The sequence below is a fragment of the Cheilinus undulatus genome, linkage group 20 (assembly GCF_018320785.1).
Source record: "Cheilinus undulatus linkage group 20, ASM1832078v1, whole genome shotgun sequence".
Classification (NCBI taxonomy): domain Eukaryota; kingdom Metazoa; phylum Chordata; class Actinopteri; order Labriformes; family Labridae; genus Cheilinus; species Cheilinus undulatus.
This window is the reverse complement of record NC_054884.1, coordinates 28,944,044-28,956,939: the sequence shown is the minus strand read 5'-3', so window position 1 is coordinate 28,956,939 and position 12,896 is coordinate 28,944,044. Positions and strand designations below refer to the sequence as shown.

At 39.1% G+C, this 12,896-nt stretch overlaps 1 protein-coding gene across 1 annotated transcript in view; it reads right to left on the bottom strand.

The window, feature by feature from the left end:
• LOC121528784 (SH3 and cysteine-rich domain-containing protein 2-like) overlaps positions 1-9,410 on the bottom strand; it is a 38,251-nt gene extending 28,841 nt beyond the window's left edge. The window contains exon 1 of the mRNA XM_041816375.1: positions 9,282-9,410. Coding sequence (XP_041672309.1) covers positions 9,282-9,365 — 84 coding nt within the window. The 5' untranslated portion in view covers positions 9,366-9,410. The remainder of the gene's footprint in view (positions 1-9,281) is intronic.
• Between the last annotated feature and the right edge of the window lie 3,486 nt (positions 9,411-12,896).

The following is a 12,896-nucleotide window of genomic DNA, read 5'->3' as shown; positions in this document are numbered from 1 at the left end:
TTAGGTGACTGCCACATTAGCTCATTGATTACCACACAGTGGTAAACCAACAAGACCCATTGGGGTGCCCATTAAAAGTTGGCTATCCTTTGATTAGCCAGTGTGGTTTAATCAACTTACACTAAACAATGAGAGGAGATTAAACCGCAATCTTCTCGATTAAACACTTGGGAGATCTAAGAATTGGCTGCATCTTTTATGTGAAACAGCATTTAACAATTATCAAACACTAAGACAATGCAGCAGACATTATCTTGTTTTCCTGGTGGTTTTACATTTGAATGAGCCAGAGCATTTTGTAAATAAAGTGCACAGTACATAAATTCTCATAGCAGGGCGCTCTCATTTCAAATAATAACAAGACAATGAGTAGAAATATCTGTCAACCTCCTTTGCTAATTTCTTTTTTGAATTGAAGATCTGTCCACTAAAAAGTACTTCATTAAGTGTATTTAATTAACAGCAAACCAATGTTTTGAATAAATGATCAAAGTGGCCTTCCTGGTTAACGCTGAGAGTGATCCCTGAGTGCTTAAGCAGCTTGCAGTGCAAACCAGGTAAGCCCCTTTCAAAGCTTTTCTCTCTCATTATGTGAAATTAACTGATTATATCATATGGGGATTTTTTTTTCTAGTAAAAACACCTTATGGAGTGCAGTTTCTATCGAACAGAGTCTGCAATTCAAAACAAGAAGTTAGCAATGGAGCTGAGCAGTGCATGGGGCCACGCTACAGCAGTGCAATGTGCAGCGCACTAAATGAGAGACAGGAGCATGCTGCTGTGGAAACTCTAGTAAGAGAGAAGGACGTAAACTCAGCAGAAAGTGTTATTTTCTATTTTTTTCACAGCAGTTTTGCTTTTAAATTTTTTTTAAAACAACAGAGCTTTTACCCCTGTGCCTGTTTTATTCACTGGTTGGCAACTAGGCTATCTTACATTAAGTCCCAGAGCAGAGAAGAGAGACAGCAATTTCACTGAAGCTCAAAAGGTGGGAGAAAACACACAGTAGTGGTCATAACATGTGATGGCAGTGTTGCTTGTTTACAGATTTATCAATTAAAAGACATGAAGGCATGAGAGTCTCCTGTGATCACACTGTAAATCTGGAAGTTTACTCTGGTAGTCAGCTGATATAAAGTTAAGTTTTTAGCAGCAGAGCTCAGTTTGGATAAATAATACCCCCCCCAGTACAAGACGTGTCAGGTAGAAACATGGAGCTGTCCCTGCTTTGTAGGTGCTGATTCTTTTAGAGTGTGTGCCAACTTTTTAAAACATTTTTTTTCTCAGTAGGCTATGGCACAACCAGCCAGAAAACAGTGATATACTATTTAAAAAATAGATTTGTGGAGCACTAATTTGATTAAAAAGACTCCTAAATTTAAGACAGTGGAGCAAGGCAGGCGTGAGGGGAATTTTATACACAGTGGGAGATGATATATTAGCAGAAAACATCATGCAGGGCTATGGGAAGGGTTCTTTGGCTCAGTAAAGAAATTATAACTTTTTTTTTTTGGTTTATGTTCTTTGAATCTTCCTCTAGTTTGAACAAAGTTAGAAAGGAGGGTCCAATTGTGACTGATTTATTTTATACTTGGTGTTATGGATGTAAATTTGAGCCACAAACTCAGTCATAGTTTGTCAGACATAGAAGATAATAATATTGACTTCATTCACATCCACTCAGTCCACAGTTTTTCACTGTCCTCATCTGACTTTTTTTCCCTTTCCTCAGCAAATAAACACTGCACGATGTGTGGTATCTGCTTGTAAATGATGTAGCGAGGGCTAAAACAAGTGGGTCCTGTTAAATTGTTGTTGTACAATAAGACAAAAAAATATCTGAAATTATTTCATACATTATTCAAATAGTTCCAGTGTGCTATCATGGAAAAGTGTGTTTATAGACAGGTGCATGCTGGTTGGCTCTGATTCAGTTTTTATTTCAGTGCACCATAATGTGGTTAAAAATTAAAGCTTCAAAAAGCTTATGTTAATTTTCAAGTTCATTTAGACCACCAGGAGGGTGATCAGTAAATAAGGTCATTGTTATTCTTTTTGTTTGTTTTCAAACAAACGACCTGTCAATTGCTCAGTTTCAATTGACCAGATTCTTCTTTGGTTGACCCAAAGCCTAGAGATCTCATATGTGGGGAATCTCCACTCTGAAACTTTTTCTACAAATGGCCAGTGTGTGGTCTCAAGGTCTATGTGCCAAATGTGTGTGATCACAGGACTAGGGTGTGGCTGTGGTCTTCCACATTTCAAAATTGTTTGAAAATTATCTAGTGTTTGGCCACCCTACGCAGTACAAAACATGAATAAGATTCAGCAACAGAAAGGCAGCCTCCATTAGCAGTTCTCACTTCTTTATGTAACAGCCACTGACGTTACATCCAGCGTTTTCACATGGCATTTCAGTTTGACAGTTTTAGACAGTGTACCTTTTAGTTGTTAGACTTTATTAGTACTTAAACATAAAATTCCTGTTGTAACCCTCAGTGCTGCTATTTAAATAGGCAGAAAGATTGTTGCATCTGTATTTGAAGCACAGTCTTCTTAATTTACTTTTATGTAGGGAAGACAAAGTCAGGAGAAATTCATCTATGCGGTGAATAAATTATTCAGCTAATAAACCAAAGTCTTATATGTATTCTAAATAATTTAATAGTATTTCAATGCTAGAAACTTACATGCAGCTCACTTTTGAAAAGTTGATAAAAGTGTTTCATCATAGTTGCTGTCTTCTTCACGGAGAGTCTGCCATTCAGAACTGAAGAGCTGAATTATCTATTATTTATAAAACTTCATTTTTCCTCTCTCCATTAAATCAACAGCTCTGCCTTTTAGGGACAAAGTTACTTCAAAGGTTTACCGTCTGTAGAGAGTGAGCCCGATGTCAGAGCAAAACAAAGGACTAAACAAAGTTCCCCTATGCTCTCATCCTGACACTGCAAACAGGACTCTGCTGAATCAGCAGCATTTTTAGAGCTCAATCAAGGACAGTAATTCACTGACTTCATCATTAATCAAAACAGAACTGGGAGAGCATTGAAGACATGAGCCTAACTGCTTGCATCCACTCTTGATGTCCTATTCTTCTTTTCTGCCTTTCCCCTCAGTGTCTGTCTCCCTCTAACCCAGCCGTCTGTTTTCAGTGCAGAGTCTAGTTTTGTTTCAAAGGTCAGCAGCAGTCAATCATTCTGGCAGCAGAAAACACACACACATCATGGCCTGTCAGAAGTCAGGCAGCTGAGTGATGTATCGTCCTGCTAACAGCAACACAGATGAAACAAGCACAGGGAGACGGGACACGCTTTGTTCAGAAATGTCATCTACACAATATCATGAGAATGGTGCAGACAAATGCTGCAGGAAAGATCATTAAAGGAGTTTAGTTAACTCCTGACACAGGACTTTTTAAAGTAAACCAAGAGGAAATGTCAGCACTGGGAATAACTGTTCAAAATAACTATATACAGCTTCATTTCCCTGTTTACAACAACATCCTTATATGACTGTCCAGTCCTGCTGAATTGTCTTTTTTTAAATCATTTTTCTTTTCATACCTGTACTTCAATCTTCAACCCTTTCTTTCCTTTTCTTTATTTCCTTTCAGTGCTATACTTATCCTCCCAAGCACAAAGGCTACCATCCACAGAAGCTGCACAAAGATAGGAGAAAAGTGGACACTGTAATGGAAAGAGCAATTAAAAATTAAGAAGGGAGAAGAAGTGAAGTGAAGGTGGGAAAACATTAGGTTTTGGTTTCATTTCAACAAGCCACGGTTCATAAGGGAATGAAATACATACTCTTAGCATAAAGAAAGAAATTAATTAGGTTTAAAGGCAGATAAGGAAGTTAGCAAGACAAAGAGGAGAAAAGAGGCAATAGCTGAGAAAGAGATTCTGAAGGGTAAAGTCAGGGAGAAACAGTTGCCATCATTTCACCTCATAAAAATGTCTTTGTGTTTGCTGAGAGTGCAGTGGGCCATGTGGGGACCTGCAGACCATTGCATTATCAGCATCTACACCCACTGGCTTTAGTTAATATAAACTTTATATGGATGCTGATTCTAGGCACAGCCCTCAGTTCCTTCACTAATGAAAATTGCAAAGTTTAAAGTAATAACTTAGCACAGAAAGTAAGGAAATTTGTGTTTGGTACATTATTTCTTTGTTGTAACAGTGCTTCTTGGCAATAAATCTTATACCATAGAAAGCCTGTTTTTCACCCTTTTAAATGGCGCCATATTTGTAAGGAACATGCATTTGTGGGATGAGCAGCAGAGCTGAGTATGTGGGTTGTGCCATGAAAAATTTGCCAAATCTTCTCTGCCAATGCCAAACAGCTGATTTTGCTGTTGCTACTGACTCTTGTTTTGATCTTATGGTACCCCCAGGTGCTGCCAATCAGGCAGGTTCCTCCACCTGAACATGTGGAGGCACGTTATGTTCAGCAATGTGTCCAGATTCTGCCTGATGCGGAGAATGCTATGCTGATTGCTGCACTGATAGAGTAACATCTTTTGGTGGAGGCGGTGTGATGATGTGGGGCGGCATCTGCCTCACTGGAAAAACAAGACTTGTCATCAAGGCAATCTCAATGCAGAGAGATATCGAAATGACATTCTGCAACCAGTGGCAAGAGCGGGGTTTATCAGAGACTACCTCCAGAATTTGGGAGTGGAGAGGATGAAATGGCCTGCCAGCAGTCCTGACAGCAACCCCATTGAACACTTGTGGGATCAGCTTGGGTGTGCTGTACATGCCAGAGTGATCAACACAACCACATTGGCTGACTTGCGACAAATGCTGGTTGAAGAATGGGATGCCCTCCCACAGCAGTGTGTGACCAGGCTGGTGACCAGCGTGAGGAGGAGGAGCCAGGCTGTTGTGGCTGTGTATGGTTCTTCCAAACGCTACAGGGACTCCTGTTTGTTAAATTAATAAATTGTTAAATTGCCAATATGTCTTGTTTCTTCAAACTTCAATTGTCCAATCCACCAAACATCAAACAAGAGTCAATGGCAGAATCAGCTGTTTGGCATTAGCAGAGAAGATTCGGCACATTTTTCATGGGTGCAACCCACATACTTAGCTCTGCTGCTCATCCCACAAATGCATGGTCCTTACAAATATGGCGCCATTTAAAAGGGTAATGAACAGGCTTTTCAACGATATAAGATTTATTGCCAAGAAGCACTGTTACAACAAACAAATAATGTACCAAACATAAATTTCCTTACTTTTTGTGCTAAGTTTTAGTGAACAGCTTCCTTCCTTACACTTTGTCTCAAATAAGACACGGAGATTTTTGAGAAAGTAACTTAAATAGAAAGTTTCAGATTCAACAAAGATTTCCACTCCAGCTTTGTCAGAGCTGACAAAATCTGTCTACAGCAACCACTAAAGTTTAACTATTATGTGTGATAGGCCATCATATGGCAATATATTGTAATATACTCCTTGCCGATACGTGCATCTATAGATATTACAGAATCCATGTGGCATCAGATGCAGAGATGGCAGTTAGGAAATAGGCCTCACTTACAGTGCAATAAAAAAAACAGGTGGCACAACTCATTTCACTACATAATGCAGCAAACACTTTAGATCAAATAGGCACCAAGATGCAGGGATTTGCTTTTGAAGCAGGCTAGGCTTTTTTAAAATGGGAAAAATATTTTACAAACTCATCCTTAAATACATTTGACATCATGAATATACTCAGTAATTGTGGGAGCTTCACAATGTAAGACTAATCCTCCTTGAGAACCTTAGAAAAAATTCTCTGTGATGACAGCTAACCGTTAGCATACTGACAAACTGTCAGAAAGAGCCCTAATACTGTATCTTATGACACTTGAATATACATCATTCAGGATTGTCAGGATACCAGCTTTTCTAAACTTCAGGACAATTTTAGGAAAAATCAAACAATATCGATACATGTTTTTATACGACAGCAAGAAAAATACAAGTCCCAGGCACCCAAACAGGGTATTTCTTGTCTTGATTACCAAAATATACATGTCCACTCCAAACACTGTCTAAACTGCACAGATAAAATGGTCTCTCTTTGTCCCCATCTGCTTTGGGTTAAAAATATAGCTGAGATCTCTACTTTTACAAAGCTTCATTACTTTTTAATACTGTAGATCATAAAAAAAGAATCCTACTTCAAAACATAAATTGATTTTGACTTATTAACTGACTGAGTGCAAAACACCCAAATGCAAATCAAACCACTGTTTCATTTCCATCAAATACAATGATTACTACAAAATTGTGTGCATGTAATAGTAAGCCTGTTCAGCAACTACATGGAGCATCTGATCTATTTTTCAACTGTAATCCCAATTTTGTTTAGAAGAGCCAAATTTTCCTCAATCAAATAGTTTTCCAGCAAGTTTTACGCCTGACTTTAGTTCCTGTTTTACTCAAGAGATGCACTGTGTTTTGTTTGAAACCTAAGCATAACTTCTTTTGAACGCTGCTTTTTCTTTACACACTTAACTTTCCTTATTATTCACTTTACTGCACCTCAGTAAATACACACACTTGAATGACATGTTCCCAAGGTGATTAGAGAGGAATAATAATATTTTCACCTTGCCTGTAGGTGGAGGAGGTGGAATAACTATTCTTTCTCTGTCACAGCCTCTATTAGAAGCACTCTAGAAAGCTTGTGGGCCCACTTAGCACTGCAATAAATACTCTGAGAGCTGAGGGACAGTGGAGAGGGAATGAAGAGTGAGGGATGAAGGAGAGGAGCTGATGAGGGGAGGAGACAGACTTCAGAGAGAGATGTAAGAGGAACTGAGAAAGAGAGGGAGAAATGGGGGAAAGCAGAAAGTGTTGGAGAAATTCACTGGACTGACAAGATTCAGGACGTTGAATAGAAACAAGTGACGCAGAGTAGATACCCGCCAGCAGAATGCACTAAAAAAGACCCCAGTTGTAACACATATTTAGTCTTTTTCCCCATTTATTATTCTTCTTCTGCAGGATGTGGAGCGGACAGTGCTGCCAGCAGGAGCTTGGCAAACACAGAGCTCTACGGCTGACGCAGCTCGGAGGATTGTTTCCCCCCAGTTCTGTTTTGTCTGGACGGCCATTTGTGTGAATTATGGCCCAGCCCCTAGCAAGACACAGCAAACATCTGCTAGCTGATTGGCTCATAAATTCACGCAGCACCTCAACGCCCACCATCCATTGTGTTGTTTGTAGTCAAATAGAAAGAACAACAAAACCTGTCCTGCCTGGCTTGTTCCAGGTAAACATGGTTATGACGAAACAGTAGTGGACTGCACTGATGACTGCTGTGGAAATCAGAGACAACCTTTAAGTTTATTTGAAGACATGAAAACATGTGATTTCAAAGCGGTCAAGCTTCTGAGGGTGAATTATCTGAAAGCAGTTTGATGTTCAGCTCCAATTTAGCCAAAAGAGATCAGCAAGCAACAAAATCTGTTCAAAAGATACTGCAAGATTGCAAAACTCTGGACTGCTCACAAATCAGACAACTGTCTTGGGGCCCATTGACTCCAGGGGCCTAAAAAGCTTTAGAGATACAGTTTTTTAATGGAAAATAGGATTTTCACAACACCAGAATCTGAAAACTCATATGATATTAGAAAAAATGAATTATATTGAGACAAAAACATCTCCTGCACGCTGTCTAAGTTTTACCGAAGCATAGTATTTATGAAATTTAGACAATATGCATGAGTTTGACTGCAATTTTTGATGGATTTATTCGACTCCTGCGCACCTGTCTCAGGAAAAATATAGGAATGCAAAATTATGCATTTCTGTTTATAATCGATATGCTGATATTTACAAATTCACATTAGCCAATACACATATGAATACCAATATATCTATGTAGTTCAAACTTAACACACTTATGGCCCATATGACACATATGGCCAACAAATGCAGTTGTTATAGGCCAGTATTTACAGCCTATATCAGTTGTAAATAGACATAAGTATTCATTTCAGCCAATACAGAAAATTATATTTTATGGTAATATCTGCCAGTAACAACATCATAACGTTAATATAGTGCATCCTAAAAAATATACATTGCTTTTTGAAGTGCACTTTTATATTCTATTGATCATTAAAATAATGGAGATTATGTGTTGACTACATGAAAAAGTACAGAAGTATCAGTAACTCTGACTTGCTTGAATAAAGTGTTTTGCAGTAACAAAATGATATTCATTATCAAGTATGCATACCTACTGGCACCATCAGATTTTGTTTTCAAAAAAAGTAGTTTTTAAACTCTATTAGTTGGCTGATAATTTATCTGCATTTTGGTCCCATTTGGACAAACAAATTGCTGAAGGAGGTCTATTCAGGAAACCAAACCAACATTTAAAAGCAGCAGAGCCACTGATTAGGAGTCTACAACCGTCCTAAATTTAAACTTCTGCAAAGTCTGTTTAGGTTCAATTTTGTCTATTCATTACATAAAATAGACAGACTGTGTGCAGTGTCACATGAACTTACATACTCCAAAAACTGATATGTTTGCAAAAATATCCCTTCAATAGATTTGGAGAAACTGTAGAATTCATGTGGAGAATGTAGAGAAAAACTGCACTCTACATGTAGAAAGAGATGCACCATAAATGAAGACGGGATGGGACTAGGATATTTTTTATGAAGGGGTAAGATTGTGTTTCCTGTGTGTTTCCATTGATTTTCTGAGAGAAACTGCGCAAAGCACCATAATGTTAATGCAACTACTACGTTTGAACGCAGTAAAGCTTGGAGTTGTTCAGTTTATACTGTATTGAGAAGTTTCCCTTTGAAGGTACCACTACCTCAAAGCATCTTGGGTAACTCACCCCTGCACCCTTTCTCTTTAACTTAATTATTACAGTTCAGGAAAACACTTGAAAGTTGCCTCATGAATTATTTATTGTAAGACGCCATATAGCAAACAAACACGCAAACCTGCATGTCAATTCTGCCCTTTGACTCACTTCAAGGCTAGGGTAGTCAGAAGAGTTAAAGCGGCTTACAGTTGTTACGCAATACCTGCAGCTACAACAGAATTAGCTAAGACAAACAACTTAAAACAATTTTAAGTCGAATAACAGAGTACTGTATTCATGAGGACATCAAAAATCCTCTTAAGTGTTGTAAACATGTTAAGAGGGCAGTAGGACTTGAGAGACTGTCTGTCTAATCAATTATTAGGTCACTTTTTGTATTTTACTGTGAAAATTACAGCTATTAGCTTAACACAAGTGTGTTACTGTACCTTTGATTCCTGCTGGCTCGGTACCGTCGCTTGTGGTCGATGCAGGTTTTGTGGTTCATTCTCCTTTTCGCTGATTTCCGTCATCTCGGCTGAGAAAATGTTCCTTCAACGGCAAAACAAACAAATTTTTAAGTCCGCGGAGAAAAAAGGAATCAAGAAAGCTATTCTAGCAGAGGTTTAAACATCGCTACAGTGTCTTTTCCACAGAGACAGAGGTAGTTGCAAACGTTAAGTTATCTTTTCAACAGAAACATCCATCTGGAAACCTGCCTTCAAGCCAAACACGATATTCCTTCGACAAGAACCTTTAACTCGTCTTTACTTGAGGAGAAAACGCCTATAAAGATAAATTCGGTAAGAAAAAGTATCCGGTAGCTGCTGTTGGTGGGTTTCTTTCTCCACTTCTCTCCGCTGCCTCGCGCCTGTCTCTCATCCACCGGCCAGTTCTTCTTCCCTCGCGCACACATACACGCGCTCTTACAACAACTTTGATTTCGCCGTGGCAAAGTGTTCGGCTCGCTCTGATTGGTCGAGCGCTCCAAAATGTGGCACGGGGACGTATAGAAGGCACCGTGATTGGCTGAGAGGCGGTGACGCTGCAAGTAGTGGGAGATGGTTTCAAGAGAGATTAATTGTGCTCAGTGAGCTCTGTAAACGACAATAAACACCTCTCATTTTCATGATAATCAGCTTTATTTGCAAAATTACACACCCTTTCTTTTTAAATAAGATATAGGCGAACAATTTAGGAAAATAGCCTTTAAAGGGTCCTAAGAAGCACGTTTTCAAGTCTCAATAACATCAGAATCCAGTGGAGCATTTAATACAGTACTTAAACACAATTTAGCTCCAAGACAGCCTACTTTAAGTGAGTGATTCTATTTCAGGCAGCACCATGCTTCTCTCTTGATGCATTTCAAAGTGAAGTATTTTAATTATTTAGGCTACTCTATCGGCACACATGTAAATGACACATTAGACATTTTAATGGCAGCTTAAATAAATGAAAATGTAATCTTAGGAAACGTAACGTTCTGGTAGGAAAATGTACAATTTGAACTTGGAATGATATGTTTGCTTTTTCTGTTGTTAACAAGCTATTTAAATTGAAATAATCTGCTTCATTTATTCAAGAGGATGTTCTGATGTTCACCAGTGTTGTTGCTCCATCCACAAATACAAGTTTAAAGCTGCATTATGCAAAGAAGAAGCCATATGTGAACACAATCCAGAAACGTTGCTGTATTCTCCGGGCCAAAGCTCATTTAAAACAGACCTAGGCAAAATGCAAAACTGTTCTGTGGTCAGATGAATCAGAATTTGAAATTTTGGAGAAATCCCAGATGCTGTGTCCAAAAGGAACACTAAAGGTGAAGGACCGTCCAGCTTGTTGTCAGTGTACAGTTCAAAAGTCTGCATCTGTGGCTGCATTAGTGCCTGTAGTATGGGCAGCTTACACATCTGGAAAAGCACTATCAATACTGAAAAGTATATAGAGCGTTGAAAACTAAGGTTTATTAAATTTGCAAATTATTGCATTCTGTTTCTATTTACATTTTACACAATGCCCCAACTTTTTTGGAATTGGGGTGGTATCTACTTTTTTTCTTTTTGCACGCTTACAAAACTGAATAGATCTGCTTCATTCATTCAAGAGGGTCTTTTTAAAGAGGATATCATTCTTTTAGAGGCACTTGGACCAAAAATCGAAACTACACAATAGCTCATAAAGCCACATATGTACATGATGAATGGTGCACATTCAACAGAGTCAATTTTCCATACATGTGTTTGATTGTTTGCCTCTGGTTTACTCATCATTGGCGAGCAAGCAGACAATAGAACAAAGAAATCCTGCTACCTTCCAGTCCTTCGCTGACTGCATAATCCTAAGTTAACAGTTCTACCTATTTGAAGAGCTAAATACACCATGGACTGAATCCCACAACAAATATTACTCTCTGTACCGCAGCTGAAATAAAGCTAAAAATAGAAAGCAGCACACCGTAAAACATTACAACCTAACAATGCTGAGGTGTAACACAAAGGCTGAGAGCCACAGGCCACCAGACAGACACAGCAGTCCACAGAGAGCGCCGGCAGCCAAGCTTGGGTGGCTGATTCAGCACCAAGGACAGCGCCTCTCTGCTTTCCTGCATGCCTCTGTGTGAGTGTGTCCAATTACCAGCCTTTCCTGCATGTTAAACTGCGTGGTTTCATGCTCCTGAAATAATGTCCTATTTCTAATCCTGACAGTGACAGAATTTCTCTTATGAATTAGCAGCCTGTGTACAGTATGAGGCGTTTTTTTACCCCACCACTCTGAGCTAAGAATAGAAACAATTCAGAACAAAGGAATGGCACTGACTACTAATAATTTCTGCCTCTCGCTCAGGCAGATTTGTAAAGTTAGCAGGACAATTGTGGGTCTGTAATTAGTGAGCCAGATAGTGGATACATGAAGGTCCATTAAAATCATGCTGGATTTCATTAATTTTTATTGCCCACAAAGGCAGGAGTAAATCTATCTATCTATCTATCTATCTATCTATGAGAGATGCTCTCAGATATAGAGTACATCTGTACACCATGTCCTAGTTTTTTTTAGTGGCAGTTGTCTGCAACAATCATCAGCTCTGCACAGCTTGACTGTGCACTTAAAAGCTCCTGCCCTTCTCCTTTACAAGAACAACATAGTGTTGTGGTGTAGCAGATAATTATGCAAATGAAAGCGCGTGTTATTTTTGCGTAAATGCATGCAAAGGCTGATAAGAACTCTTGAAAGGCTGCTCAGTGTACTCATGTGTGTCAGGGACGGAGCTAGAATCAGCTTCATATTTTAATTAAAGATGTGACCTTACTGCATATTAAAGATATCTACTCAACATCGCTGGATTTCTGCACAGATTAAAATTTACAAACTTGTGCTGATGTTTAAAACTTAAATTGTGTAGTTTAGTTTTGTCTGTAAGTCAGAGATCTGTTTTTGCATCACTTTATAATAAAACTTAAAGCTCCTGTATTTACATGCAGGCAATAGCTGTGGCTGGAGCCACTACTTTTTGGGGGTTGTCTGTCTATATACATGTCCAGGCAATTTTGTATGAATCTACAGTACTGTGCAAACCTTATAGACATGTTTAGGCCAGAAATTGGCACTGACTTAAGGGTTGTAATGGCAAATACACATGCCTGAGTTCACCATTGGGCAGAAAAGAGTATTGGCACAATGCAGGCTGTTCTCTGGATGTCTTTGCATATTACCAGGGGAAAATAATCTGTCGAAGAAATAGCGAAGTCAACACCCTTAGGACACAGTAAGGGGTGGATGTGGGGAGTAAGCACAGCTTGTGGTACTGGCTGGGTGGGTAGTAGGGTTGCCACAAGCCCCTGGTTGTGCTGTGGATGCTCTAAAGCCCCCCACCACACACACACACAAACACACACAAGCCTGGCTTGTGGCACAGTGGGAGATGACTGTACATCTTAAGAACTCTTTTCCTCAGACTTTGCTAAAATAACCACTTTGATCTGTTCTGGGGGTCAAAGATCAAAGTCATTAAGCCTCATTAGGCTTTGTCCCATGCTTATAATGTCTTAACAACTTAACACTTT